A 25729-nucleotide genomic window follows, 5' to 3' on the forward strand; every position below is an offset into this window, starting at 1 on the left:
AATATGTCATTCATGCCCTTTTGTACTGCTCTGCATTGTCAACAGTGGAACTTCAAATCTCATACTCAACTCTAGGAGTAACAAGGAAGAATGGCTCAGTGAGACTGACACTCATATACCTTTCCACCCAGATAAATTATTTAAGATCAAAGGAAAGAATCAGGATCAGTTAAGTTTTGCGTAAGAAAAGTCCCCAAACAGGGTACATGTATCATGTACTTGTGTCAGAAGCAACCAAACTTAGGCTATGTCTACACCACTGCAGTAAATCGGCCTACGTTACGCAACTCGACGTACCTTAGGTTGAGTTACCGCTGGGTCTACACCCCAGGGCAGTTGATGGGAGAAAGTCTCCTGTCGACTTACCTTACTCTTCTCATCAGGGGTAGAGTACAGGGATCGACAGGAGAGCGATCTGCTGTTGATTTGGCGGGTCTTCACTAGACCCACTAAATCGACCGCTGGTGGATTGATCTCAGAGTGTCGATCCCAGCTGTAGTGTAGACATAGTAATAATCTAAAGGTTATGTTAGCAGGTAGCTTGCATAAAAGCAAGGAGACTGCAGATGCACTCATCTTATTTGAAATGCAGCCCATGGTCGCTATAAGTTCCAGACTCAGTCTTGATCTGACTTGCCTGGCTACACTGCACACTGGAAACCTCAAATTTCCTCTCCAGTGTAGTCTATGTCTGGCACTTCTTATGACCCCACCATCATAGTATCTCAATGCCAGTGAGTGTGCCCCCCAGCCAAGACTACAGAACTCTAAAGGAGCTGATGACCACTGGCTGCACTTTGGGCATTCTGGCATATTAAACGCCACCATTTCTAAGCTTATTTGCTCTCTTTGCATGGGGAGCTCCCAGCAAAGATCACTCATGCAGCTACACTTTTCTAGTCTCACTGCAGTACAACACAGCAGTGTCACCCCACTCTGGTTCACAGTGGGTGAAAACAGCTCATCACCTTCTCGCCTTTCCGAGTGTCCCAGATGAAGACATGCTCACAAGCTGGCACTGCCACATAGCGGCCCTTTTCGCCCCGCAGGGTCACATAGACGATGTTGCCTTTCTGGCTAGCAATCACTCCAAACAATGCACTAGCCGTGTAGCGCAAATATTGCTTGGTGAGACCCATGGTGCAATTTCCAGACCCAGGTGGGAGCTGACCTAGACATAAAGAGAAGACAGGAATCACTGCGAAAAAATTCATGTATAAAGAGAAATTATGGCCAGAAAAGACCTGCTATTTGATATTGAGTCCACTTTTCCTCTACAGAACTTTCTCTAGTATTATTTAAACTGGTGACGGGGTTCTCAACACTTCCCTTGGGAGACTACCCCACAGTGTGCCAGACTGCACCAAGTTGTTTCCATTATTCAGTCTACATTTTGTTTTTAATCTTTCCATACACGCCTAACCTAGAACCGAACGCAATATTCGAGGTGAGGCCTCACCCGAGCTCTCTGCTCCCTGATGCCTCTACACACACACACACACACACACACACACACACACACACACACACACACACAGCTCCACGCTACCTTCGGCTTTTCCCCCCCGCCTTATCGCACTGCACGTGCACATGCGCTGTGGGTCCCCCCCCCCGGCCCTGCTGCCCCGATTTCTCCTTCCCGGGAGCGCTGGGCTCGGGATTATTGTTTCCTCCCACAGGATCCAACAGCGGCCACTCTGCCCCGCCGCGGTGCCCAGGCCGCGCCCCCAGGCGGAGCCGCCGGGGCGCTGCTATGCGGGGTGGCGGCAGCAGGGCCCGGCGCCGGGGCAGCGCCGGACGGGCAGGGGCCGCCGATCCCGCTGGGGAGGGGGCGAGCGGGCGGGGGAGGCGCTGCCGTGCCGCGCGCGCCGTAACACCCAATCCCCGCACCGGCCCCGCGCTCACCGCCCCCACGTGGCTCCGCGGGTCACTCGCGCGCAGACACCCTCTCTCGTGCCGCACAAGAGGAAGTGGCCGGGCTGGGGAAGCCGTCCAGAGTTCCGGCGGAAGTGACGTAAGATCTGACATCATCCCGGCTGTTCGGCGCGGGATTGGTCGGCTTTGATCCGGAAGCGGAAGGGCGGGTGGGTCAGGCTCAGTGCCCGCTTCCTGGGTGATGCTGCTGAGTCGACTCCTACCACCGGGACCCTCTCGCCAGATGGGGGGAGCGGGGCCGGCCCGTGAGTGAGGGGCGGACCGCGGCGAGGGCGGGCGCAAGCGGTTGGGCCCGGGGTGGCGCTGGGGGCTGTTGCTAAGGGGGCGCTCCTCGGGCGGGCGTTGCTAGGCAGGGTGGGGTCGCTGTGTGTGTTCTGTGCTGAGGGGCCCCGCCCCCTCCCCCCGCTGCTGGCGCGCGGCCTGTAACCGCCCCTCCGTGTCCGTTGGGTTGCGGGGCGCGTGTCCCGGCCGGCGCGGCGGGGGGCGGGGTTTAGTGTCGAGCGTTTGTGTAGGAACTTGCCCAGGTCCTGCGCCCGGTGAGGCCCCCCCCCCCGGGGGCGGTGGGGGGGGGGATCCCTGCCGGGGGACTGGGCCTGGGGCACGGCTCGCTGTTCTCCAGTCCTGGGTCGCTGTTCTCGCTGTGTCAGGGAGAGGGGAAGGTGCGTGGTGTTGTTGTGTTACATGCCCCCCCCGGAGGCGCAGGTGTGATGCTGCACGGACAGAGACTCATAGATGGGCTCTCAGGCCGGGAGACCTTATCGGTCACTGACTTCACCTGCTTCTCCTGGGAGACTCTCCTAGGAGAGAAATGACCGTGGCTAAGGTTCCCCATTATTCAGTCTAACTCTTTTTTTGCTTTTGTTTTAACCAAAATATTCCTGTTTATACCTCACCGGTCACCTTGCTTTGTACCGGTCACACGGTTAGACGGTTATCGTACCCGCCACCCCAATATTTGTTGTTTTGCCAAACTGTATATTTTCAACTCTCAATCTTTCCTTTCAAATATGCCTCTCTTCCCAGTAGGTGTTTCTGTTGCCTTTTTTCTGCACCCCTTACTAATCTTTCTGCTCGTGTGGCATGTACCACATGCTTCAGTGACACAAGTATACTTGTGCAAAAAGAACAAACCTTTGGATCTCAGTCAGAAATGGATACAAGTATCTAAGGGCTTCAGTGTATTTGAGGTTTCATCCCAAGTGTCTGTCTTAATTCAATGGCAGACTGCCACATAGTATAGTGCTACTTATTTTCTCACAGGTTCTGAACAGTTTTTCCTCGCTGGTTCCTGTTTCAGTCTCTCAGTTTCAACATGCCAGTAGCTGCTGTGGTGCTAGTTGCTCTGGTGTTTTGGTTTGGGTTTGCTGTAGGGTTTTTATTTTAGTGCGCATGCTGCTGTTTGTCTGTTAGAGAAGACAAGGTCAAAGAAGTGCACTGTGTACTTGGAGCCGAAGAAGGTGATGTTTGGGGATGAGCCTTAGTTCCTGTGTTAGTTCATTCCTCAGTCTGGAGCTAGAAACTGTGTTCTACGCAGTTGGCTTTACCCTTATTGTGTAGAGCTCATTGTGTCTGAGGAGCAGAATTAGGAAATGTGGCCTTCATCCCATAGCTTTAGGTATGCTCGGCTCAGGCCTTTAAATACTTACTCCTGAGGGCATCCTCCACAAAAAATTAAAAATTCTGCTTACTATATTTTAAAATTCTGCAAATTTTATGTGTCAAATGTGGAGGCTCCAGCATGGAATTGGGGAGCACAGGTCACTGGCTGCACAGAGATGGGAGATCACTGTGCAGCTCCCCTCCCACCTGGGATGCAGATTCAGCGGTGAAGCTGCAGCCAACCCTGACACAGCACAAGGACCAGACCTGCGCCAGAAACACCCCAGGGCCTTGCCTGTCCGTGCCAGGTGCACCAGGTCTGGGCAGGCAGGCTCAGTAAGGCAGGATCCAAGTGTGGGGGGGCTCCAGGTATGGGTTGAAAGGGTTCTGTTTGGGGCATTGGGGGTGCGGGCAGCTCCGCAGGTGATCTGGGGGCAGGGGGGATCTTGATGCACAGGGGCTTGCTGTGGGGTTCTGGGTGTAACAATAGTGGCACTTCGCAGGGAGGTCCAGGTGAAAATGGTTGGGGCTCAGAGGGGGGTTCTGGGGTGTTTGGGCGATAGAGCTTGGCATGGGGTTCTGGGTGTGGGAAGTCAGTGAGGGGGTCCAGATGCTGGGGGAGTGGGGCTCAGTGGGGTGGGGATCCAGGTGCAGCTGGCTGGGGCTCAGTGGGGGGAGATCCAGGAGTGGGTGGTTTGTCGGAGTGGTCCAGGAGTAGTGGGAGTGGGGCTCGTCGGGGGGGCTTAGGAGGAGGGTTTAGTATGAGGGGGTCTGGATGCACATGGGTTGGGCCGATGGGAGAGCAGCTCCCTGTACAGTGATCCTTCCCTCTGCAGCTGAGGGGTGGGGAGGAGTTTGCAGAGCTTCCTGCAGCTGGGGGAGAAATTTTGGGGTGTGTCTGACATGGCCCAGGATGCCATGCAGGGCAAGAGGAAGTCCCATCCTCCCCAGCCCAGCCAGGACTAGCGTCTGAGTCCAGTGCAGGGTAGGAGCCATCAGCTGGGTCTTCCCCGGTCCGTCCCCACCTCACAGTGATTTACCTCTCTGCCGGCTGCCCTGGGCACCTGAAACACTGCTTGGGGTGGGTCACATGACCACTCTTGTGGCTTCCCTTTGCTTTCCCATCAGAAAGTCATTTTTCTGCAAGGAAGCAAAGAAATCTGTGAGGAACATAAATTTTGTGCATGCACAGTTGTGCAGAATTTCTCCCCGAGTAATTTACTTGAAGTTAAGGAACAAGACCTTGATCTTCGTATTCTGTTTGTGTTTGCAGTAGTGCAGGTTATTGAGGAGATGTGCTGTAGTTTTCTGTACTATTTGGAGTTTCCTGAGGAGTTGAAAAAGATGTGCATAATGGAGGCAAGATCATCATTTGCCAGGATGAGGCAGATTCGCCTACTCAATCAGAGATGATAGAAAGCATCATTTGAAAATGCTGCTGTATAAGAAATTAGTGTCAGTGATGAATCTAGGAGCACTGCTAAACTGCAAGTCGCTCTATCAATTTTTTTTGGCTTTACAGAATGTCCAGGCTGATTCAGAGCAGGACTGGGAAAATGCATCTTCTTTTTTACTACATGGGAAATAAGAGATTTTCAAAGTTGTTGCCAATTAAATTAACCCAAAATTAAAAATTAACTGAACAGTAGCTAAAGTGCTAAACTTCCCAAGCCTTTGGAGGGGGCATGGGAGAAATAGACCTCAATTTGTATTAGTGACAAATACACTAGGCACTATTGATTTTTGCAAAATAGAGAGCAAGCAAATTTGACTGTTTTGTTTTTAAAGTATTTAAATGTTACTAAAGCACTAAGGGTCTGATCCTAAGAGGAGCTAAGCACCCTTAACTCTAAATGACTTCAAGAGCACTTTATTTGCAGTGGAGGATGCAAGATTGGATGTTTAAGTGTTAAGGTAGTCAGAAAAGAAAAATCTATCCTGTTATGTATACATAAGTGTGTATTTTTGTACCTTTTTTACTTAAAACACTGAATCACTTTTCTTCAAATTTGATTTTTCTTTCTTAGGCTGAACTACAAATCTGCAAAATGTGGAATTTATAGATTCACCATTTTATAAGATTCAAGTTCACAAACCAATTGGAACATTTTATAGTGAGGAAAATGAGGGGTTTTTTTTTCCCACCATTGGTTAATTCAAAAACAGAATAATTATCTTAGCTCAGACTTTCCAAAACAATTCACCTTTGTACTGAGACCAAGCACAAACATTTAAAGATCAAAAAATGAAACCATACAGAGGATAGGTTGGGAACGAAATAGCCTGTGAATCTTAACTACATTGCTACCTGCAAATGCTTTAATTGTTCTTCAGCTTTCCTTTATGAAAAGTCTAACTCTTCCAGAATTATTCTCAGTGAAAATCCAGGTCTATGATCCTATTTTTTCTCCTCTGAAGCACCAGAAAGACTCCAGTGAGTATTGGAGTGCTGAAGAGGTAGTGGAAAGAGGAGTTGCTGTTTCCATTCCATGGATCCCTTGGGTGCTCCTTCCCAATTTGTGGATATTGATTCTCTGCCAGCCTGGAATGACTACTGTGAGGCAGACCAACTGGACTCCCACAAAACTCAAGTTGAAAAACCCCAACTTGATGTTAGATCACCTTTCCCATACAGGCAAGACATCAATGCAAAAATAATATTGTGGTAAGTTCAAACTCGCTCTGACTTCTTAGATGCCACAGTAATGAATGCAGTGATGACAAAGTGCTTGACAAAATGGTAATCACCACAAAATAAAGCTCTTCACATGGCGTGGATTTTTTTCTCCTTTTTGCCTCCTTTCTTCTCTGCATTCCTATCGTAGAATAATGGGGTATCTTTTCCTGTACTGTCCTCAGTGTGTTGTTTTTTTCTTCTTCTCTATCTCTCTGCCTCCATATGCTTTCTTTATGTTGTATTCTCTCTCCATATTCTTCTTCCAAAATTTGTCTATCTCAACAGTGTCTCTGTGCTAACTTACCCCATCTATGTCATCTCCTCTCCCTCGCCCACCCACTCACACTTATCGACACCTAATTTCCAGAGGACTACACCTATCAGCAGAAGACGAGTATGAAAAGTGGGGGAACCCTCAGGACCAGGAGTAAAGTGAAGAGCCACCCCCGTTTCCCCAGCTGCTAAGAAGCGGGGTTGGGATTTCTTGGCTTTGCTCGGGTCTCTCGTTCACGTGAACCTCCAGATCGTAGGTGTCTGGTAAATTTGAAGATCAGCCCTTTCTCCAACCCCTTCTGGTTGCTGCACAGAAGAAGGATCATTCTCTCTGGCTTTATCCCTGCCTGTTCACCCCAGATCCTCCTAGCTGTTGCAAACATGGGTGGGTTGGGGCACTGCTGCTCTATCCTTTTCCTTCTAAGCCTCAGTTTCTTCCTTCAGTTCCTGTCTCTGATCCTACTTACAGCTTTCCCTTGAAGCATCAGAGTGCAAGTAACCAGATTCTTGTCAGTTTCACAGTTTCCCAGAGGTGTTTTTAAGGGTAGCAATGAAAACTCATCAGACTCTGGTCATCTTTCACTCTGCTGTAGCTTTTCAGTGTTCTGAGCAGCAGCAGATAGATGCACTTAAGCTGACTGGGTGAAGACTAAGAGTCAGCACTGTATTAGTAATAGCCTGTTCATGATTAGAAGGCTTTCTTTAAAATCAGAACTCTGCCGTTTCAAAAGATGCTCCTCTGCTCTGAGGAGCCAAGGCTGGTCCACTGGATCAGATGCAGCATTTGACAGGCTCCAGAAACGGGTAATATCATACTGACATCAGGGAGACTAGAGACAGACCCACTGGGCCTTACAAATATTCCCCCTTGCCCACCTCAAACATAATTGTTCCTTCCATATTCCCATTTGCCACAGGGAAAGTCAGGGATGATTCCTTGCTCCCTTATCATACCACCCATAAGACCCTCATTGCTATATTAAAAATCCAGGAAATTCCATAAGCAAAATATTAAGTAAAATTAGGTGCATGTAATATATCCTTTCTGTATCCTCAAAAGCAAGAAAATCCCAAGTTATGGGACACTCTAAACTTTACCCTGATGCCTACACTGCACATTTCCAGTGACAGACTCCACATCATTGCAAGGAACTTATTTCTACTTCCACGTGATGATCAAACATGCTACACACAACACATTAATTTCTCTCGCAGTTTAACATGGAACTTCTTTACAGTTTGCTGCTTAAGTGAACAGTGTGGTGTTTATTGGGGAAGCATGAATTTGCAATTAAGGTTCTACCATGAGGGAGAATTATGGGTTACATGTAGGCTGTTTCCATACTAGTTGGAGGTAGAGTGAGGTTCATTGTGAAGATTCTGAGTCTGTGGATATGTGGTGCGTGGGTATTAGGGTATGGTTAAAAAATTACCTGGAAACTTGACTTTTCATTGTTTTTTAAGATTTCATTGAGGATGCCGTGTTTTACCAGGCTTAATTTCTTCTAAACTATGCTTCTGTTTATGGAATATATCTCACAAGCAGGGTGAGAGAGAGGAGTACAGTGTATCATGAAGCAAGGCAATAATAACCCCTTAGCAGTCAAGAAGAACTTCTGTGGTGCCAAACTCATGTATCTAACCTGCACTCAATGACTTTGTTTCCTCAGGAAAGGAAATGTAGCATTACTGAACTGCACAGCCATAGTAAACACCAGCAATGAATCTCTCACAGATAAGAATCCGATATCTGAGAGCATCTTCATGCATGCTGGTCCCGACCTGAAGGATGAACTCCAGAAACTCAAAGGTAAGGAGAATCCTGCTCTATAGCGATGCAGCTGCCACCATGTAACACGTAGCAGAAGTATCTGGGTTTGAAGTGCAAGGAAGGTGCATAAAAGACACGTACCTTTATTTCCTTTACCTGGTTTTAATGTGAAATGTAGTCTGGCCAAAACTTCCTCCTATAGTAGACAGTTCCCCCATTTGTAATTCAGAATACAGATCCCTAGAAGCTTCTGGCAGCCGTTTAAGTTGCTGAGTTTTTATTTTCAGACTATGACACAATTGTCCCCTTTGTTATCTGAAGCTGTTTGAAGTTATCTAAAAGAGCAGTTATAAAAGTTCTTGCTGCAGAGACTGAACTTTTATGAATACTAATTTTTCCTGTACTGCCCCTTTTTAAGGAGATGCTTGAGGAGTCTTGTAGTTCACCCCAACAAAAATTCAAACTCAACAAGAATTCATGTTGAGTAGGTTCTGTACATGCTGCTAGCCTGCAGCCATGCAACCTAATCTTTTAGGTACCAATGTCTAGTAACAGATAAATTCTTGCTGCCCTGCATGATAAAATAGAGCCTCAGAGTGACCTCTTAATCAATTATTTCATTTTTCCCTGTGCTAAATCAAAAATAGTTCCACAAGCCAGTTTAATAATATTGAAAGAAGAACCCTATTGGAAGGCTGGCAATTTTGCTTTTCTAGAGAGAAATACTCTTTGAATTATGGACTTTTCTTTATCTGGATACTTCTGTATCACTTATCTAGTATTTTAGCACCTTGCACACGCTAACCAAGTTATCTTCATACGGCCCTCCCATTTTGCAGGTGAGTAACTGAGACAGAGTTTAAGCAACTTCCCTATAGTCTTGCAGGAAGTTATGGCACAGCTGAGAATTGAATACAGATCTCCTGAACCCAGTACAGTGCCTTAACTACAAGATCATCTTGATCCTTCTGTAGGCAGTGAGTCCAGGCCTTTCCCCTGCAGTAGAGAAGTGGTGGTTATGTCAGTTTTCCAAGACACACAAGAAGAGGCATCATCATCCTAATCCAGACTATACCAGCCATTTAAATTAATGTGGGATTAGTTTCTTCTGTTTATATAGTTACCTCGTTTTCCTGATTTAACTTCTTTCCTTTGAGTAACTCAGAATCAAAGGGAAGGGAAAGTAAATCTGCAAATGACAGAGGGAGGATTCTGTGCACAATAAGGAATGTCCTTTGTAGTCAGGCATAGTTGAAGTCTGGTAGATATTGGAGGATGACCTAGATCCCTGGAACCGCAAATTTGAATCCCAGCAGGTTTGATGTACCTCTTCATCCCTTGAAGGTAAATGTAAGATACTTGCTTCTTCCTCTGGAGTATGATAGAGAGAGGTCTCTCTGATCTGCTGGGCACTCTTTGTAAGAATTGGGGTTAGCCTCTGTCCTCTCTGCAATTTCTTCTTCCCATACTGGTTGGTGCACTGTCTGCCATCCTCAACCCCTGAAGTAGCAATATTTAATTGGAATCCATAGTCTCCCAATATATCTGTAACACATCCTTCAGACCAGTTGTGCTAGATTGCTAATGGTTTCCAGGAGTACTGAAGGGTCGATGAAAAGAAACTGACACCACTGTTAGACTTAAGAGAAAACCCTGCTGGGGTATTGAGAGGAGAGGAAGGCTGTACCACAAATAGTGGCATTTCCACTTTAGTGACTCGAACACAAGAGAAGTAGGAGATACCGGCTGAGTTCACTTAATAAGTTAAACACGTAATCCCTTTGTCACCTGTACCCTTGAAATCGCGTTGCACTTTCTTCCTTTTTTAGTTTCACGCTGTTTTATGTAGCAAAAGGTCTTGGAGAGAAGGTGATAGTGGTGCTGTGGTCCCAAGTCCTAGAATGAGAGTGTAGCAATGATGACTTTCAGTTTTCCTTATACCTTTCAAGGTAACTGCACCTGTATTTCCCCCTCTGTTGTCCCTCAAGGGCACCCACTTATAGGTTTCTGGCTCACAGCTGTCACCTCTCACTCCCTTCTGACTGGAGTTTTTAAGGCTGCGCAGCTTCCTGATCTACACAGATATTCCCAGCAAGCCAGACTGCTTAGCTAGTGCTTTGCTTTCTCTGTGAAGGCTATGACCAATATATGGCCAACAGTTATAAGTTACTACACAGCTCCTTCTAAGCAAGCACTTTTATTCTTAAGGTAAAAGCATTATAGAGAGAGCCAATAAAAACCTACACACGTGCCACAAAGCTTACTAGAGGTCACCCCAACTCGAACATAGGGCTGGTAGCTCTAAGTCCTTCAGCCCCCAGAATGAGGTTTTCCCAGTTCTTGCAAATTCGTGTCAGCCTTTAGATCAGGAGCCAGATCAAAGGCTCTGAGTCAGTTTAAGCTCAGGGCTATTTATCCAAAAGTCCTTTCTTTTTCTGGTGGTCTCTGGAGAATCCGGTTTGAACCAGGATATATGAACCTCAGAAGGTGGTACCTTTCTGGAGGTGTTATAACCTGAGAGATTTGCCTTCATCGTCCCCTACTGGTTTCACTTCCTGGAGGAGCTGTGGTAACGCTTTCCCCCATAGAGTGCATGCAGTCCCTGGCCCACAATGATATATAAACCATTCATTCATTTAAATACAGTATGATCGCCCAAAGATATTGCAGGAAGTTTCACTATCTATCACATGCTCTTCCCACCCATTTGTATCCACTTTCTCTAAGCCCTGAGAAAGAGTCACGCTTAAAGCATGTGATATGCTACTCTTGCTCAAGCCTGGAGGCGCCAAGTGCTTTCTTTATGGCTCAGCTGACCCCTATGTCCCTGGGAACAGTCTGTTCAGCTTCCTCTAACCCAGAAATACTTCAGGGAGAGGCTCAGATTTCTGGATGAATTGCTGTCAGTTTATCATCTTAGTCTACTGCATCTTAGACAACACTGTCAGTATAGTAACAGTCTTCCAAATGCTGTGAGGTCTATTAGATGGCTCTGTTTCTCTCCAAAACATTCTTTAGATGGAAAAATCTGAGTCTTCCATCTAATGTCTAGACCAATGACTGGGTAAAATGAGATCTTGGCTCTGTTACTGATTTTGCTACCTGGTTACTGTTACCTTGGGCAACTCACTTTGCCACTGTGCTTTGCTCCTGATTTGTAAAGTAGGGGTAATACTTGTGACAGATCTGAGAAACACAGGCATGTCTTGAGACTACCGTATTTAACGTTAGTATTCTTATCTGTTTATTTGAGCCAGCCCTTGAAATCCATGAAAATCTTCAGGCTATTATTTGTTGATGGGCCCCAAAATGTTCAGACCTTTGTATCAATAAGCATTATATGTATTTGTGTTCCTGGCTTGCTAAGTGGATTCCCTGTAGAATCTAGAATCACTAGGAGGTGATTAATCTGCAAAAACCCAGGACTGGCTATGCAGATGCCCAGCCTTTGAAGTCTTACCCACAGTGGAAAGGGGGACAGCAAGTGGTTTTACCTGTTTCAGGAGGCCTGGGAACAAAAAGAGGGTTTTTTGGTAGAAAGGCTGAGTTTGAACTGACTGAAAGGGAACTTACTGAGCTACAAACTGGTGTGTTCTGATAACCAAAAGAAGCAAAGCCTTGGAGAAGGGTTTGAAAGGCTTTGGAACCCATCCGGACTCCCATGAGGGCTGATGGGGTCCTTCTGGTAAGCTTAAGTACACGTTTAGATCTTTTTATTGTTTTATGATTTCTTTTTATGTTTTTTATCCTTAAATAAAGATGTTTGCTTCAAAAGAATTGTTTTGGTTACTTATAACCACTGGCATACACTGGTCATAGCCTTTGGAGAGAGCAAATTGCAGGTTCAGGAGTTTAGTCAAAACCTGCTAGGATAAACACAGGGAAGTGCAAGGGGACTGAAACCCTAAACCCCTAGTCAGGAGGGAGAGAGATGTGGGTCCCTGGCCAGAGACCTGGGAGGGTCAACTTGAGACCTGAGAGTGCAGGCCACTGGGGTGGAGGTCAAAGGTGCAATTATCCCCAAACTATAACGTTGCTCAGTGTGCTTAATTGTCAAATTCTTCTATGCCACATTGAGATCTGTGGGTGGAATGCACTGCTGAAGTGTACACTAAGATGAGATTGCTGCTACAGATGAATATTATTACATCAGGTTATTTTTTTACTTCTCTCCCTCTTTCATTTCCCAGCCTGTGCTCCTGTCAAGATTTTCTCTAGTTTTGCACAGGAAAAAAATGTTTGGGGAAGAATATCTCTTCCCTGGGCTGCTTCTGCTCACCCAATCAAACTGCTCACATCCTGGATGGGTCTAGAACAGTGGTTCGCAAACTTCATTGCACCGTAACCCACCTTCTGACAACAAAACTTACTACACAACCCCAGGCGGGGGAAACCAAAGCCCAAGCCCACCCCAGCCCTGTCACCCCAGGGGGAAGGAGAAAAGCTGAAGCCATCCCTGGCCAATGGGACTCAGGCTTGGCTCCAGCAAGCCTAGCACCAGCCATGGTGACTGGATTAAAATGTTTGAGAACCCCTGCTCTAGAAAAATGAGGGAAGAATAGAGACTTTTAGGTGGGATTCACAAAGATACTTAAGTGCTGAGGTCCTGTTTTTAGGCTATATTGAGATCCACCAAACTCCCACTTGGCTGCCACCTAACCCTGTAGGTGCTTAAACTTCCTCAGTGCCTAAATTATTGCAGTAAAAATTCTCTAGGCACCTGTTTCTTTTTCTGGGCATGCACACTGCTGCCTCACTCTAGGCATTTGGGTGCCTCTCTGCTGCCTAAGACCCCATGCAAAAATCACGGGAAGATAGGTGCTCCTCCACCTAACACAGTGTGGGGCCTGAGCAAGTTGGCATTGTCAGAGGCCTCGTAGTTCCACACAAAACGGGCAGGAGGAGGAACTCCCTTCTAACCTTCAGCCCAGTGGGTATGGTACTCATCCAGGGAGTGGGAGACCCTGGTTCAATTCTCCACTTTACCTGATGAGAAGGGAATTTCAGTCAGGATCTGCTGCCTCTCAGCAGAGTGCTCTAAACTCTGGTTTATGGATATTCTGATGTGGATCTCCCTTAATCTCTCCCCTTGAAGTTGTTCCATTCTCTAACCTGTGACCTCCCTATTCTGCTACTGGTTTCCATTTAGAAACCCGCAGAAGGAGGTGTGTTGTGTTGAGAGCCAGGATTGAGAGGAGGAGCAATGGCCCTACTCAGTGTTTTCAGCACTCAACAAGGGGTGGGGGAAGTAGCGGCTGGGACTGTTGTTGAGAGGGAGCGAATGCTCCTCAGTTCTGTGGTGCAGAACACTGAAAATATTCCTCTTAGAGTTTCAAGGAACAGATTTAAAAATTTTATTAAAGCTAATGTTAAAAAAAAATTATATAGTACACAGGTTAAGAAAAGAGTGTCTGTACATCTGGGTATTGTATTGTAGATAATCTAAGCACTATGTTTGTTTTAAAAAGTCATAAGATACATATCTAATATAACTCTCACTCACCAATGGGAGTAAATTCTTCTCCTTAAGTGGGGCTGGAATAGTTTAAGCCAGTCTTGTGCTGGTGGAGTCTGAGAGTATTTCTCACACTTAAGGGGAGACTTGAGGAAAAAAACATCTTGTAGCTCCTGGCTAGTACATTGGCTTTTCTATCTTGCTTAAAGATGCAAGAAGTTTGGTCCACTGGAATAGATTTGAGCCCAGATCACTCTCTGCAAAGTACATACTGTACTACTGGTTGTGAAATAGATGCTTATAAATGGTCCCCAGAACACTACCAGTATGTGAGGGGGAAAATGGTTCCCAGAAAGCTACGTGTATGTGAGGAAACACTTCGCTGTCTGTGGGAGACAAGTTGTCCAAGAGGAAAGGAATGAAATAGAACAATAGAAAATGTAGACAGAATACCCAGAAACCTCTCTGAACAGTGAGATCTGTCAGGCATCTCTGGAGACATTCAAAACTGGGATGATGAAAACCTTGTAGAACAAAGCACAACTATGCGCTATGCTCCAATGTGATGTTGGGGAAACGTGCCGTTAGGGCTTGTCCATCTCTAATAGCTCTGACAACCACAAGTTGGCCGATTAAAAGGACCACGTCAGTCTCCTATACCAAGAAATTTAATCAAACAGCAGTCTCCTAAAAACAAAGCCTTTCAGAAGAGCTGAATTTGTGTTTGTCTGCGAAGCACGTTTCTACTGCAGCTGTCTTGCCAAGTTAATATACTGGGTTTTTTTTGTGAGAGGGAGCGGGTTTAAGGCCTACATGCGAGCACTGCAGTCGAGGTACACAGCCTCTCCAGTGACTTGGTGCTTCTGTTCTACTCCTTGAGTGCTTAGCTTCTGAGAAGCAGACTGGAGCCAGTACACCTCACCGCATGTTCCCAGGCTGGCTGAGTGCTGCTGTAGCAGCTTGCCATCTTGTGGTACAGGAACTATGGGAAACAAAGAAACTAATGCAGTGGAAGTGATTTGCTGCATGGTGGGGTTTGGTGTGGGGATGAAGAGAAGTGAGTTGCTTTACTCCCTGCCTTACCAAGACTTCAGTGTCTTATCCTTTGTATGTTTCTTTAGGATGCCGGACGGGGGAGGCAAAACTGACTAAAGGATTTAATCTGGCTGCACGATTCATTATTCACACTGTGGGACCCAAATACAAGAGCAGATATCGCACAGCAGCTGAGAGTTCCCTGTATAGCTGCTACCGCAATGTCCTACAGCTTGCAAAGTAAGCACATGGCAATTTGGGCCAGGGTCTGTTATCCATAATACGTGCTGCTTCTGGGCTACCTGGTGTGGGCAGAGTCCGGGTAGGTACGAATGCCCATCAACACACTCTCAGACCTGGGCAGAGTCTGAGACCACTCTGCTCCCTCATTTATGTGCTTGGGGGCATGAGTTGCCATTCTGAAGGGAGAATACACACGTATAATTGACTTTGTTGTATCAGATCATGAAGACGTATATCCCAGCCTGGCCAAAAGATAATACTGATTGTCTAGGGGAAAGGCAGACTTCTCTTCCCACTCCACCTTCCAAACAGTGCAGAAGGCCAGGAATGTACTGCTCTATATTTGGAGAGGGGAGAATCCGTTCTGACTCCTGTGGTGATCCCCTGAAGTCTGAGATGCACGTATGCTACACATGATGGCATTACCGATTTATATAATTCAGTTCAATATGTGCCTCTCAGCCTCCTATAGTGATGAGTGACAACGTGAAGAAGCACTTCCTTTTTATGGTGTTACTTATACCTTGCAGAAAATCCTATAAAATCTTCACACTGTGAATCAGGGTGTTTAAATCCATAAATGATTAGTTTATGGCTTTTACCTTTGGTTGTTTCTGATCTTAATATATTTAAGTATATTTTATACCTTTGGGCTTTTGAATTCTTCAAAGTTATTTTCTTATGACTGCTACTGTCATTTTAGCAACACCTTATGATAAACAGTGAACAAGGAGCAACATCTGGGAATGGAGCTTTGTGGTCTCTTAGGGAGAGGGGAAAACAACTTTTCTAGATATTTGAAGATCTGTTTGTTACGGTGCAATGATAGTTGCTTTGTAGTCAAGTTTACACCTGAGTTTCCATAATAAGGCCACTTTTTTCCAGAATCCCCCAATCTTCTCAAATCTATAGTTTTATGTGCCTTAAGATTGGTAGCTAAGTCTTGGCCTCAGGAGGATTTTCCTGCAAACTTTGAAGTGATTTGGTAAGAGGTTTCTGAATTATGACACCCTGAAAACAGAGTGCAAGAAAGACTTAATTTTTCTATTATTGGGGGAATGATGGATTTTGGTACAAAGTAGCAAAGCAGGAAAAAAATAACTTAGTTTACTAGATGGCGTTAGGTGGCAGTCACCTTTCAAAAGTAACTAACTGTGGACTTTGTAAAGTTGGCAGTCACCAGCTTTGATCTTGGTATAGTATATGAAATAGTTGCTGGAGACATGCACTTTTCACTTCTTAAAAAAGGTCTCTGAGCTTGTCCTTGCTGCAGGGAAAGGGCTAACAATGTAACTGATCACTAGGCGCACTTGTCAGTGCAAAAATAATAATTATTCCACCCAGAGGGCAGTGTGGAGAACCCAAGAAGCTTCCTAAGATTTCTCATGGATTCTAGCCACCAGCAGACCTAACAGGCCCCACAGGAATGAGGGAATACTCTCATGGTTTCCTTCCCCGTGTTTTCACCAACCCTCTGTTGGTCCTCTTGATTTGCAGCAGTGGAAATCCTTTTTGGCAAACAGGAGACTAGTCAAGTGGATAAGACAGGGAAAAGCTAGTGCTTCTCTCCTGCCACCACTCCTAAGAACCCATTCCCTGCATCTTCCCTTCTGTTCCTGGCAGAGCCCACCTGTAGACAGCAGTTTTCCAGTGGACTGAGTGGGGGAGCGGCTTATGGGGAGCTTGGTTTGAGATAAGAGGAAGTGGTCCAAGTGGGAAGGGACGTTCAGAAGCAAATCAGGGGAGAAAGTTGGGGGCAAGTAGTGTTTCTCTGCCTTCTCCACCTAGTGAACCTCCTGTGGCTCATAAGGTGGGAATCCCTCTGCTGCAAACCTGAAGAGGTTCCTCAAGTAGAGAGGAGGGATGCGTTAGTACCTTATCCTGTCCACTGAGCTGCTTATTGCCTCCCCCATACCTCCTGCCAATAGCTCACTCCCATATGAGGTTCTTGTTTTCATGCCTGAGTTTCTTTTCTCCTCTTGACTTCAGGGAGCAGGCAATGTCCTCAGTGGGATTCTGTGTCATAAACTCTGTGAAAAGAGGCTACCCTTTGGAGGATGCAACCCACATAGCACTGCGTAAGTAGGTCTTGGAAGGTCGCTGCGTCCTAACACTACACCAGCTGGAGCCCAGTGTTGTGCACATTAGACTTAAATAACAGCACAGTCTTGGAGCATTTGGGGATGGGGGTGTTAAGCAGCAGAATGTTGGGGCAGTAGTGGGGCCTTCCAGTAGGTCAAAGTCAGTAGAGATGTATATTCAGGCATAGACCTGGCAAATGCCTAGGTGTTTCAGTCAGCGTTGTTTTGCCAGGAGCCTGCATTTCTACCAGAGGTAGAAACTGACCCGGTGTTTGAAAATCTTCCTGTTTTAGCTATATGTACCCACCAGATGGCATGTGAATACAGAAGAGCCTTCAAGGTGAAAAGGGGAGCTGGGAAAGACTTATGAAAGGAAGGTGGCCTTATGACTGCCAGTGCTGTTCAACCACAGCAGCAGTGGCCCCTGTGAGATTTTTGCTGTGGTTTAACCTATTTACATGAGAATTTCACTGCAGGAAATGTATGGAAATGCATCCTCTTTTTCTCCAAACTGCTGCTATTGCTTAAAAAGTCCTTCGTTGATTTAATTTGTTTGGATTTTGTTCTCTAACCTAGTAACACCCCTTCCTTGCTGCTCTCAGTCTCTGCACATCCATACAATCCAATAATGTTCTGTGAAGTGCTGACCTTTTGTTTCTTCCTGTCCAAATGACTAACTGATGAGAGCTGACAAGATCACAGCCTAAGGGCCCCATCTACACCACGAGGGCATCCCAGTCTGGGGACCTGGTTACAAAACAGTTTTCTCCTGACTGTTAGTATTGATGGGAACTTGGCCACATCCTTATGTTATGCTAAAGCTTTGGCTAGTCCAAGAAAGCAGGAGAGAGGAAATAGTATAAAATCTGTAAATCACAAGAGAATCACTTCTAATTTAAAATGCTTTTTGAAGTTTTCTCCAAGGCATCAGCAGTACTTTACATCTGCGGCAGGCCAGCAGGGGTGCACAATTGGATGCTACAGTGAAAGGCCCCTCAGAGTGAGTGACAGATGTCACCATAAGTCTCTCTTCTCCGGTGCATCAGAAAATCGTTGGGGTTTCTTATTTCTAAATTCATTGCCCTTTATGGTGGTGTTTTGGTTTGTTTGTGAGGCTTTGTACTGATGAACCAGCTTTGGAGCAGCCTCTACTATTGAAGATTAGCTTGTGTGCAGTGTGGGGTTGCTTGAGGCGCCTGGCTTTCCTGGAAACTTGCAGTGCATGTTGGCTTGTTCTGGGACTTTCGCTCAACATACGTTAGTAACCTCTTCTGGAAGTAGTTCAGAGAATGGAGCTTGGCTCATGAGGGAATGGATTGAGTTGGCCTTGTGGGTCTCTGGGAACACATTTCACATCTCTGCCACTCCTTCTTTCCGGAAATTAGCCAGGCTTCTCTATGTTCACAGGCAGTGCGCCCAGAGATTCAGTTGCTGACCCCTTGTGATTGTTGTCCTACTTTTAGAGCCAATGTTTTTGTTTCTCATACCCATTTCCAGTTTACTATAAAGGGAAGCTTGCATGGAGAGAAGATCTTTCGCCCTGTGTTGAGTGCCCCATTGTGCAGTGTCCAATACCTAGAAAGTAACAAGCTCCCAGCCCCAAGAGACTTGCATTCTAAATGAGAGAAAATACAGTTCAGAGTCATCAGGTGAGGGTCTGTTCTCAAAATAAGATGTTGGCTTTTTTTGCACCTTAATTAATGTTGATGGGTCTTGCAGATGTGTGTAGAGAAGGATTTGGGTGGAGAGAGGGTGGCCATTCAGCGTTTAGGGAGGAGACTGTTCCCAGCAAGAGTGGCAGCATGGAAAATCCAGAGATGAATGGGACAAGTATGATGTCCAAAAGATGTGGAGAGGAGGGAGGCTTGACCAGAACAAAGAATGTGGGAGAGGGAGTAGAGAGAACTGGGAGCAGAATTTTAAGTAGGAGCAAAATTTGTGCAGAACCTTGAAGGTAAATTCCAGAAGCATGAACTTAGATGAACACTGTACCAGTGAAGGTATTTGAATCTGAGTGTGGCATGGTCAGAGGGTTGCAGTAGAAGGCTTTCAGTGGACTGTTTGAAGGAAGGAGATGCGAAGCCAGACATTCTTGTCTGAGCTACTGCAGTCACTGCATGGACAAATGGGCTGAGAGAAAAGGACAGCTTTTGAGTGATCCCATGAAGGAAGAAATGACATCATCAACAGTGTGTAGGCAAGTATCATTCTGGGGTGTATTAACAGGAGTGTTGTATGTAAGACACAGGAGGTTATTGTCCCACTCTGCTCAGTCCTGGTGGGGCTCCTGCTGGAGTGCTGCATTCACCTCTGGACACCATGCTTTAGGGAAGATGTGGGCAAATTGGAGAACAACAAAAATGATAAAAGGATTTGAAAACCTAACCTATGAGGAAAGGTTTAAAAACTGGGCATGTTTAGTTTTAGGAAGAAAAGACTGAGGGAGAGCCTGATAAGAGTCTTTGGATATGTTCCAGGCTCTTATAAAGAAACTGTGATCAGTTCTCCATGTCCACTGACAGTAGGACAAAAAGGAATAGTCTTAGGCTTTGGCTCCCAGCGCTGTCCGTACTCCACCTCCCTGTGGGGAATAACGGACAGCGCTGGGAGCCGCGCTCCCAGCGCTGGGGCTTTGACTACACTGGCGCTTTGCAGCGCCGCAATTTGCAGCGCTGGAGAGGGTGTGTTTTCACACCCTGCTGCAGCGCTGCAAATTTGTAAGTGTAGCCAAGCCCTTAGGCTATGTCTACATATGCAGGTTTTAGCAACATGGCTCTAACACTACAGCCATGCCGCTAAAAGGCGCGCAATGTAGCTGCTGTTTATCAGCTCTCCTGCCAACAAAAAACTTCCACCCCCAACGAGCAGCATTAGCTGTGTCAACAGGAGAGTGCTCCTGGCGACAAAGTGCTGTTCACACCGGCGCTTGTCGGTGGCAAAACTTTTGTCTTTCGGGGGAAGGGGGCAGTTAACACCTCTGAATGACAAATCGTTTGTCTTTCAGTAGTATTAATCTGCAGCAAGAGAGATTTATGTTAAGTATTAGGAAAATCTTTCTAACTATAAGAGTGGTTCAGCTCTGGAATAGGCTTCCAAGGGAGGTGATGGAATGCCCATCGCTGGAGGTTTTTAAAAGCAGTTTGGACAAAACTGTCAGGAGTGGTCTAGGTTTAGTTGGTCCTGCCTCAGCATGGGGGGCTGGACTTGATGACTTTGCAAGGTCCCTTCCCGCTCTACATTTCTATGATTTCTGTGATTCTATAACTATGGATATTCTTAATATCTAGCAAACTGTCTTTTTGTGTGTACCCACTCCACTGTGTATGGTGCTCTTAGCTGCCCATTAGGGTCTTGCCTGTGGGGTGAGGGCTTTCCCCCACTTGCAGATGGAGGGGAGCATCTTTCGTATATGCCTATAGCTAGTGTGTGTCCCTGATTGTAGCTGAGATTGTAAATCAGTCTCCCTGTTTGCTCAATGTATTTAATTCTCTTGCTCATAGGCACAGTCAGAAGGTTCCTGGAGATTCATGGGGAAACCCTGGAGAAGGTGGTGTTTGCAGTCTCTGAGCTTGAAAAGGTATTTCTCATCATTGTTCATCCTGCCAAAGTTCTTAGTATGTTCTAATTCTTAGGGCACTGGAGCATTGTAGACTTTTGTTCCGTATGTTGTACTGTGAAGCTGAAGACCAGTTTCCCCATCCTCAAGTTGTTACATCTGACTCTCATCATGACTGTTGGTTCCTCTGCATCCCTTTCAGCCTCCTCCCAGATGTTTCACCAAAAGCACCTCTCCTAGTTTCTTGCTGCTCACATTCTCACTGGTAGCGGCAGATGCAGTCCAAGCCACCCCACTTGTCACTTACAGGTTCCTGACTCATCACTTGGGCACCAGCATGAGGGACTTGGGTTAGATGGGATATTTGTGCAAGATGGTTTTTGGCTGTAAGAAGGCAGAGCAAGTCACTACATTGAAAATTCCCACCTTGCTTCCCTCCTGCTAAAAATCCTCCCTGCTCCTAAGATTAGCATCCCCACAGATCCTCCCACAAACACCTAGAAACTGGCTGTTTCAGACATTACTTGGAGAAATTAGCTAACCATTGTTCTGTTTCTAAGTTAAAAAGCCTTTGGCAGTTTGAGTACTGACATTCTTCCATGTCTTCTCATTGTATTTGTGTGGAGCACCTCCTACTAATTTGTGTATAACACAGCAAATCCAGTCAGTGTTCTTCGCACTGGGATCTGGAATATATCTTGTACTATCTTAAGAACAATCTGGGCTTTTAAATGGAAAGGCTTTCTCCAAGTTCAGCTGCTAATCGGTAAAGAAAAAACAATGTGTCCCTTCCCTCATATTTCTCTGTCAGAGATCATTCTCTACCCTTGCTTGGCCCTGGGGTGGCCAAAACATAGCCTGCAAGTGCCCTCTTCTTTAAAAGAGGTCCAGTCTACAGAAATGACAGAGCATAATATGCAGTGCTCCAGCTTGATCCAAGCAGCCTTTGTTAGGATCTTTCATCCTTGCAGACTATTTTTTTTATTTCAAGAAAAGGGGTGGCTGCAGTCTACCCCAGTTGATGTAAATTAAAGGCAGCCCCCTCTCTAGGTCAGTTGTCAATGTGGCATGGGATTAGGCAATATTTGATTGGCCCTGCGAACAAGTCTCAACACTTAGGGTTTCAGGGTTCCTACCTTCCAATCAAATTAACGTTTGCTGGCTTGGATTTGCCCAAGGTGAATCTCACTTTATCTCCTTAGCAAGCTTCTTATCTCCTTAGGCCCCACTATATTTCTGTTTCCTCTGTTTTGCTTTCACCTGTGGAAATACAGACGTAGATAAAAATAATAACTTAAAGGAAAGAATTGAACTAAACACGAAGCTTTGACTAAGCATCAGAGGATTAAAAAGGTATAGCAATCTTGAAGTATGTGAAGGGAGTTAGAAACGAGGAGGAAGATTTCTTTAGGAAGGTATCATTAACAGTAATGGATTGAAATTGAGAGGGAAAGTGTAGGCTGATAATATCAGACACAAATCTACTGAAGGGGTGACCTGCGGTGATGGTATTGTCTCACAGGAGGGAAGTCCATTTCTCTAGATGCTAGTCTAGACACAACTGTAATGAAATATGCTCCAGGGCACAAGACTGCCCTGACATAAGAACGGCCATACTGGTTCAGACCAAAGGTCCGTCTAGCCCAGTATCCTGTCTTCCGACAATGGCCAATGCCAGGTGCCCCAGATGGAATGAACAGAACAGGTGATCATCAAGTGATCCATCTCCTGTCGCACATTCCCAGCTTCTGGCAAACAAAGGCTTGGGACACCATCCCTGCCCATTCTGGCAGGGGGAGGGATAGCTCAGTGGTTTGAGCATTGGCCTGCTAAACCCAGGATTGTGAGTTCAATCCTTGAGGAGGCCACTTAGGGATCTGGGGCAAAAATTGGTCCTGCTAGTGAAGGCAGGGGGCTGGACTTGATGACCTTTCAAGCTCCCTTCCAGTTCTAGGAGATTGGTATATCTCCAATTATTACCTTATTACCTATTACCTGGCTAATAGCCATTGATGAAACTACCCTCCATGAATTTATCTTGTTCCTTTTTTAACCCTGTTGTAGTCTTGGCCTTCACAACATCCTCTGACAAGGAGTTCCCCCGGTTGACTGTGCGTTGTGTGAAAAAATACTTCCTTTTGTTTGTTTTAAATCTGCTGCCTATTAATTTCATTGGTGACCCCTAGTTCTTGTGTTATGAGAAGGAGTAAATAACACTTCCTTATTTACTTTCTCCACACCAGTCATGATTTTATAGACCTCTATCACATCCTCCCTTAGTCATCTTTTTTCAAGGTGAAAAATCCCAGTCTTATTAATTGCGCCTCATACGGAAGTCATTCCATACCTCCAATCATTTCTGTTGCCCTTTTCTGAACTTTTTCCAAGTCCAGTATATCTTTTTTGAGATGGGGCACAGAGTATTCATGATGTGGGCATACCATGGATTTATATAGAGGCAATATAATATTTTGTGTCATATTATCTATCCCTTTCTTAATGATTCCCAACATTCTGTTCACTTTTTTTTTGACTGCCGCTGCACATTGAGTGGATGTTTTCAGAGAACTATTCACAGTGACTCCAAGATCTTTCTTGAGTGGAAACAGCTAATTTAGGCCCCATCATTTTATATGTATAGTTGGGATTATGTTTTTTTCAATATGCATTACTTTGCATTTATCAACATTGAATTTCATCTGCCATTTTGTTGCCTAGTCACCCAGTTTTGAGAGATACTTTTGAAGCTCTTCACAGTCTGCCTAGGATTTAACTATCTTGAGTAGTTTTGTATCATCTGCGGATTTTGCCATCTCACTGTTAACCCCTTTTTTCAAATCATTTATGAATATGTTGACTAGGACTGGGCCCAGTACAGACTCCTGGGGCACCCCACTATTTACCTCTCTGAAAGCTTACCATTTATTCCTACCCTTTTAACCAGTTACTAATCCATGAGAGAAACCTTCCCTCTTATCCCATAACTGTGTACTTTGCTTAAGAGCTTTTGCTGAGGGACCTTGTCAAAGGTTTTCTGAAAATCTAAATACCCTATATCCACCGGATCCCCCTTTTCCACATGCTTGTTGGATTCTAATAGATTGGTGAGGCATGATTTCCCTTTACAAAAACCATGTTGTTCTTTATGATAGTTTCAACCAGTTTGCCCAATACTGAAGTCAGGCTTACTGGCCTGTAATTGTCGGGGTCACCTCTGAACCCCTTTTAAAAAATTGGCATCACATTAGCTATCCTCCAGTCATTTGGTATAGAAGCGGATTTAAATGATAGGTTACAGATGACAGTTAGTAGTCCTGCAATTTCACATTTGAGTTCCTTCAGAACTCTTGGGTGAATACCATCTGGTCCTGGTGACTTATTACTGTTCAATTTATCGTTTTGTTCCAAAACCTCCTCTAATGACACCTCAGTCTGGTACAGTTCCTCAGATTTGTCACCCAAAAAGAATGTCTCAGGTTTGGGAGTATCCCTCACATCCTCAGCCATGAAGACCAATGCAAAGAATTAATTTAGTTTCTCCACAATGGCCTTATCGTCCTTGAGTGCTCCTTTAGCATCTCGATCGTCCAGTGGCCCCAGTGGTTGTTTAGTAGGCTTCCTGCTTCTGATGTACTTAAAACATTTTTTGCTATTCCTTTTTGAGTCTTTGGCTAGCTGTTCTTCAAATTCTTTTTTGGCCTTCTTAATTATATTTTTACACTTCATTTGACAAAGTGTATGCTCCTTTCTATTTTCCTCATTAGGATTTAACTTCCGCTTTTTAAAGAATGCCTGTTTGCCTCTAACTGCTTCTTTTACTTTGTTGTTTAGACATGGTGGCTCTTTTAGTTCTTTTACTGTTTTTTAACATGTCGGGGGGGGGAGGAGGAAGGAGTGGGGAAAAGAGGGTGGAATTGATGTGACTTAATATTTCTGTGACTCTTTTTAAAGCTAGGGCTGTCAAGCAATTAAAAAATTAATCATGATTAATTGCACTTGTAAACTATAATAGAATACCATGTATTTAAAAAAAATTCAATGTTTTCTACATTTTCAAATATATTAATTTTAATTACAACATAGAATACAAAGTGTACAGTGCTCACTTTGTATTTATTTTATTTTTTATTACAAGCACTGTAAAAAAACAAATTCACCTAATACAAGTACTGTAGTGCAATCTCTTTATCATGAAAGTTGAACTTACAAATGTAGAATTATGTACAAAAAAAACCTGCACTAAAAAACAAAACAGTGTAAAACTTTAGAGCCAGCATCGCAAGATATTTATGTGCCAGATGCGCTGAAGATTCACATGTCCCTTCATGCTTCAACCACTATTCCAGAGGGCATGCATCCATGCTGATTATGGGTTCTGCTCGATAACAATCCAAAGTAGTGCGGACCGACGCATGTTCACTTTCATTATCTGAGTCAGATACCACCAGCAAGCAGAAGGTTGATTTTCTTTTTTGGTGGTTCGGGTTCTGTAGTTTCCACATCAGAGTGTTACTCTTCTAAGACTTCTGAAAGCATGCTCCGCACCTCATCCTTCTCAGATTTTGGAAGGCACTTCAGATTCTTAAACCTTGGGTCAAGTGCTGTAGCTATCTTTAGTAATCTCACATTGGTACCTTCTCTGCGTTTTGTCAAATCTGCAGTGAAAGTGTTCTTAAAATGACCAGCGTGTGCTGGTCATCATCCAAGACTGCTATTACAAGGAAAATATGGCAGAATGCAGGTAAAACAGCGGAGGACATACAGTTCTCTCCCAAGGAGTTCAGTCTCAAATTAAGTTAACGCATTATTTATTTAACAAGCGTCATCAGCATGGAAGCATGTCCTCTGGAATGGTGGCCGAAGCATGAAGGGGAGTATTAATGTTTAGCATATCTGGCATGTAAAGACACTAACAAATGTGCCATGCGAATGTCTTTTCTCACTTTCAGGTGATCTTGTAAATAAGAAGTGAGCAGCATTAGCTCCTGTAAATGTAAACAAACTTGTTTCAATTAGCAATTGACTGAACAAGTAGGACTGAGTGGACTTGTAGGCTCTGAAGTTTAACATTGTTTTGTTTTTGAGTGCAGTTACGTAACAAAAC

General features: G+C 45.1%; 2 protein-coding genes across 7 annotated transcripts in view; one reads left to right on the plus strand and one right to left on the minus strand.

The window, feature by feature from the left end:
- Positions 1 to 2026, minus strand: part of WDR3 (WD repeat domain 3) — a 36278-nt gene extending 34252 nt beyond the window's left edge. Inside the window, exons 1-2 of one of the 4 annotated variants that reach the window (XM_045000988.1) lie at positions 1906 to 2026; positions 969 to 1171 (exon numbers count right to left, since the gene is read on the minus strand). In XM_045000988.1, the coding sequence (XP_044856923.1) occupies positions 969 to 1139 (171 nt within the window). In that variant the 5' untranslated portion in view covers positions 1140 to 1171; positions 1906 to 2026. Of the gene's footprint in view, positions 1 to 968; positions 1199 to 1549; positions 1593 to 1905 lie in introns of those variants that run through there. The other 3 variants (XM_045000995.1, XM_045000981.1, XM_045000983.1) reach the window with 3 other exon arrangements.
- A 28-nt stretch (positions 2027 to 2054) lies between these two features.
- Positions 2055 to 25729, plus strand: part of GDAP2 (ganglioside induced differentiation associated protein 2) — a 44325-nt gene continuing 20650 nt past the window's right edge. Inside the window, exons 1-6 of one of the 3 annotated variants that reach the window (XM_045000997.1) lie at positions 2055 to 2180; positions 5953 to 6199; positions 8155 to 8294; positions 14832 to 14985; positions 16978 to 17066; positions 20570 to 20646. In XM_045000997.1, coding sequence (XP_044856932.1) covers positions 6024 to 6199; positions 8155 to 8294; positions 14832 to 14985; positions 16978 to 17066; positions 20570 to 20646 — 636 coding nt within the window. In that variant the 5' untranslated portion in view covers positions 2055 to 2180; positions 5953 to 6023. The remainder of the gene's footprint in view (positions 2181 to 5952; positions 6200 to 8154; positions 8295 to 14831; positions 14986 to 16977; positions 17067 to 20569; positions 20647 to 25729) is intronic. The other 2 variants (XM_045000996.1, XM_045000998.1) reach the window with 2 other exon arrangements.

This window comes from Mauremys mutica, chromosome 1 (genome assembly GCF_020497125.1).
Source record: "Mauremys mutica isolate MM-2020 ecotype Southern chromosome 1, ASM2049712v1, whole genome shotgun sequence".
NCBI classification, from domain to species: Eukaryota; Metazoa; Chordata; order Testudines; family Geoemydidae; genus Mauremys; species Mauremys mutica.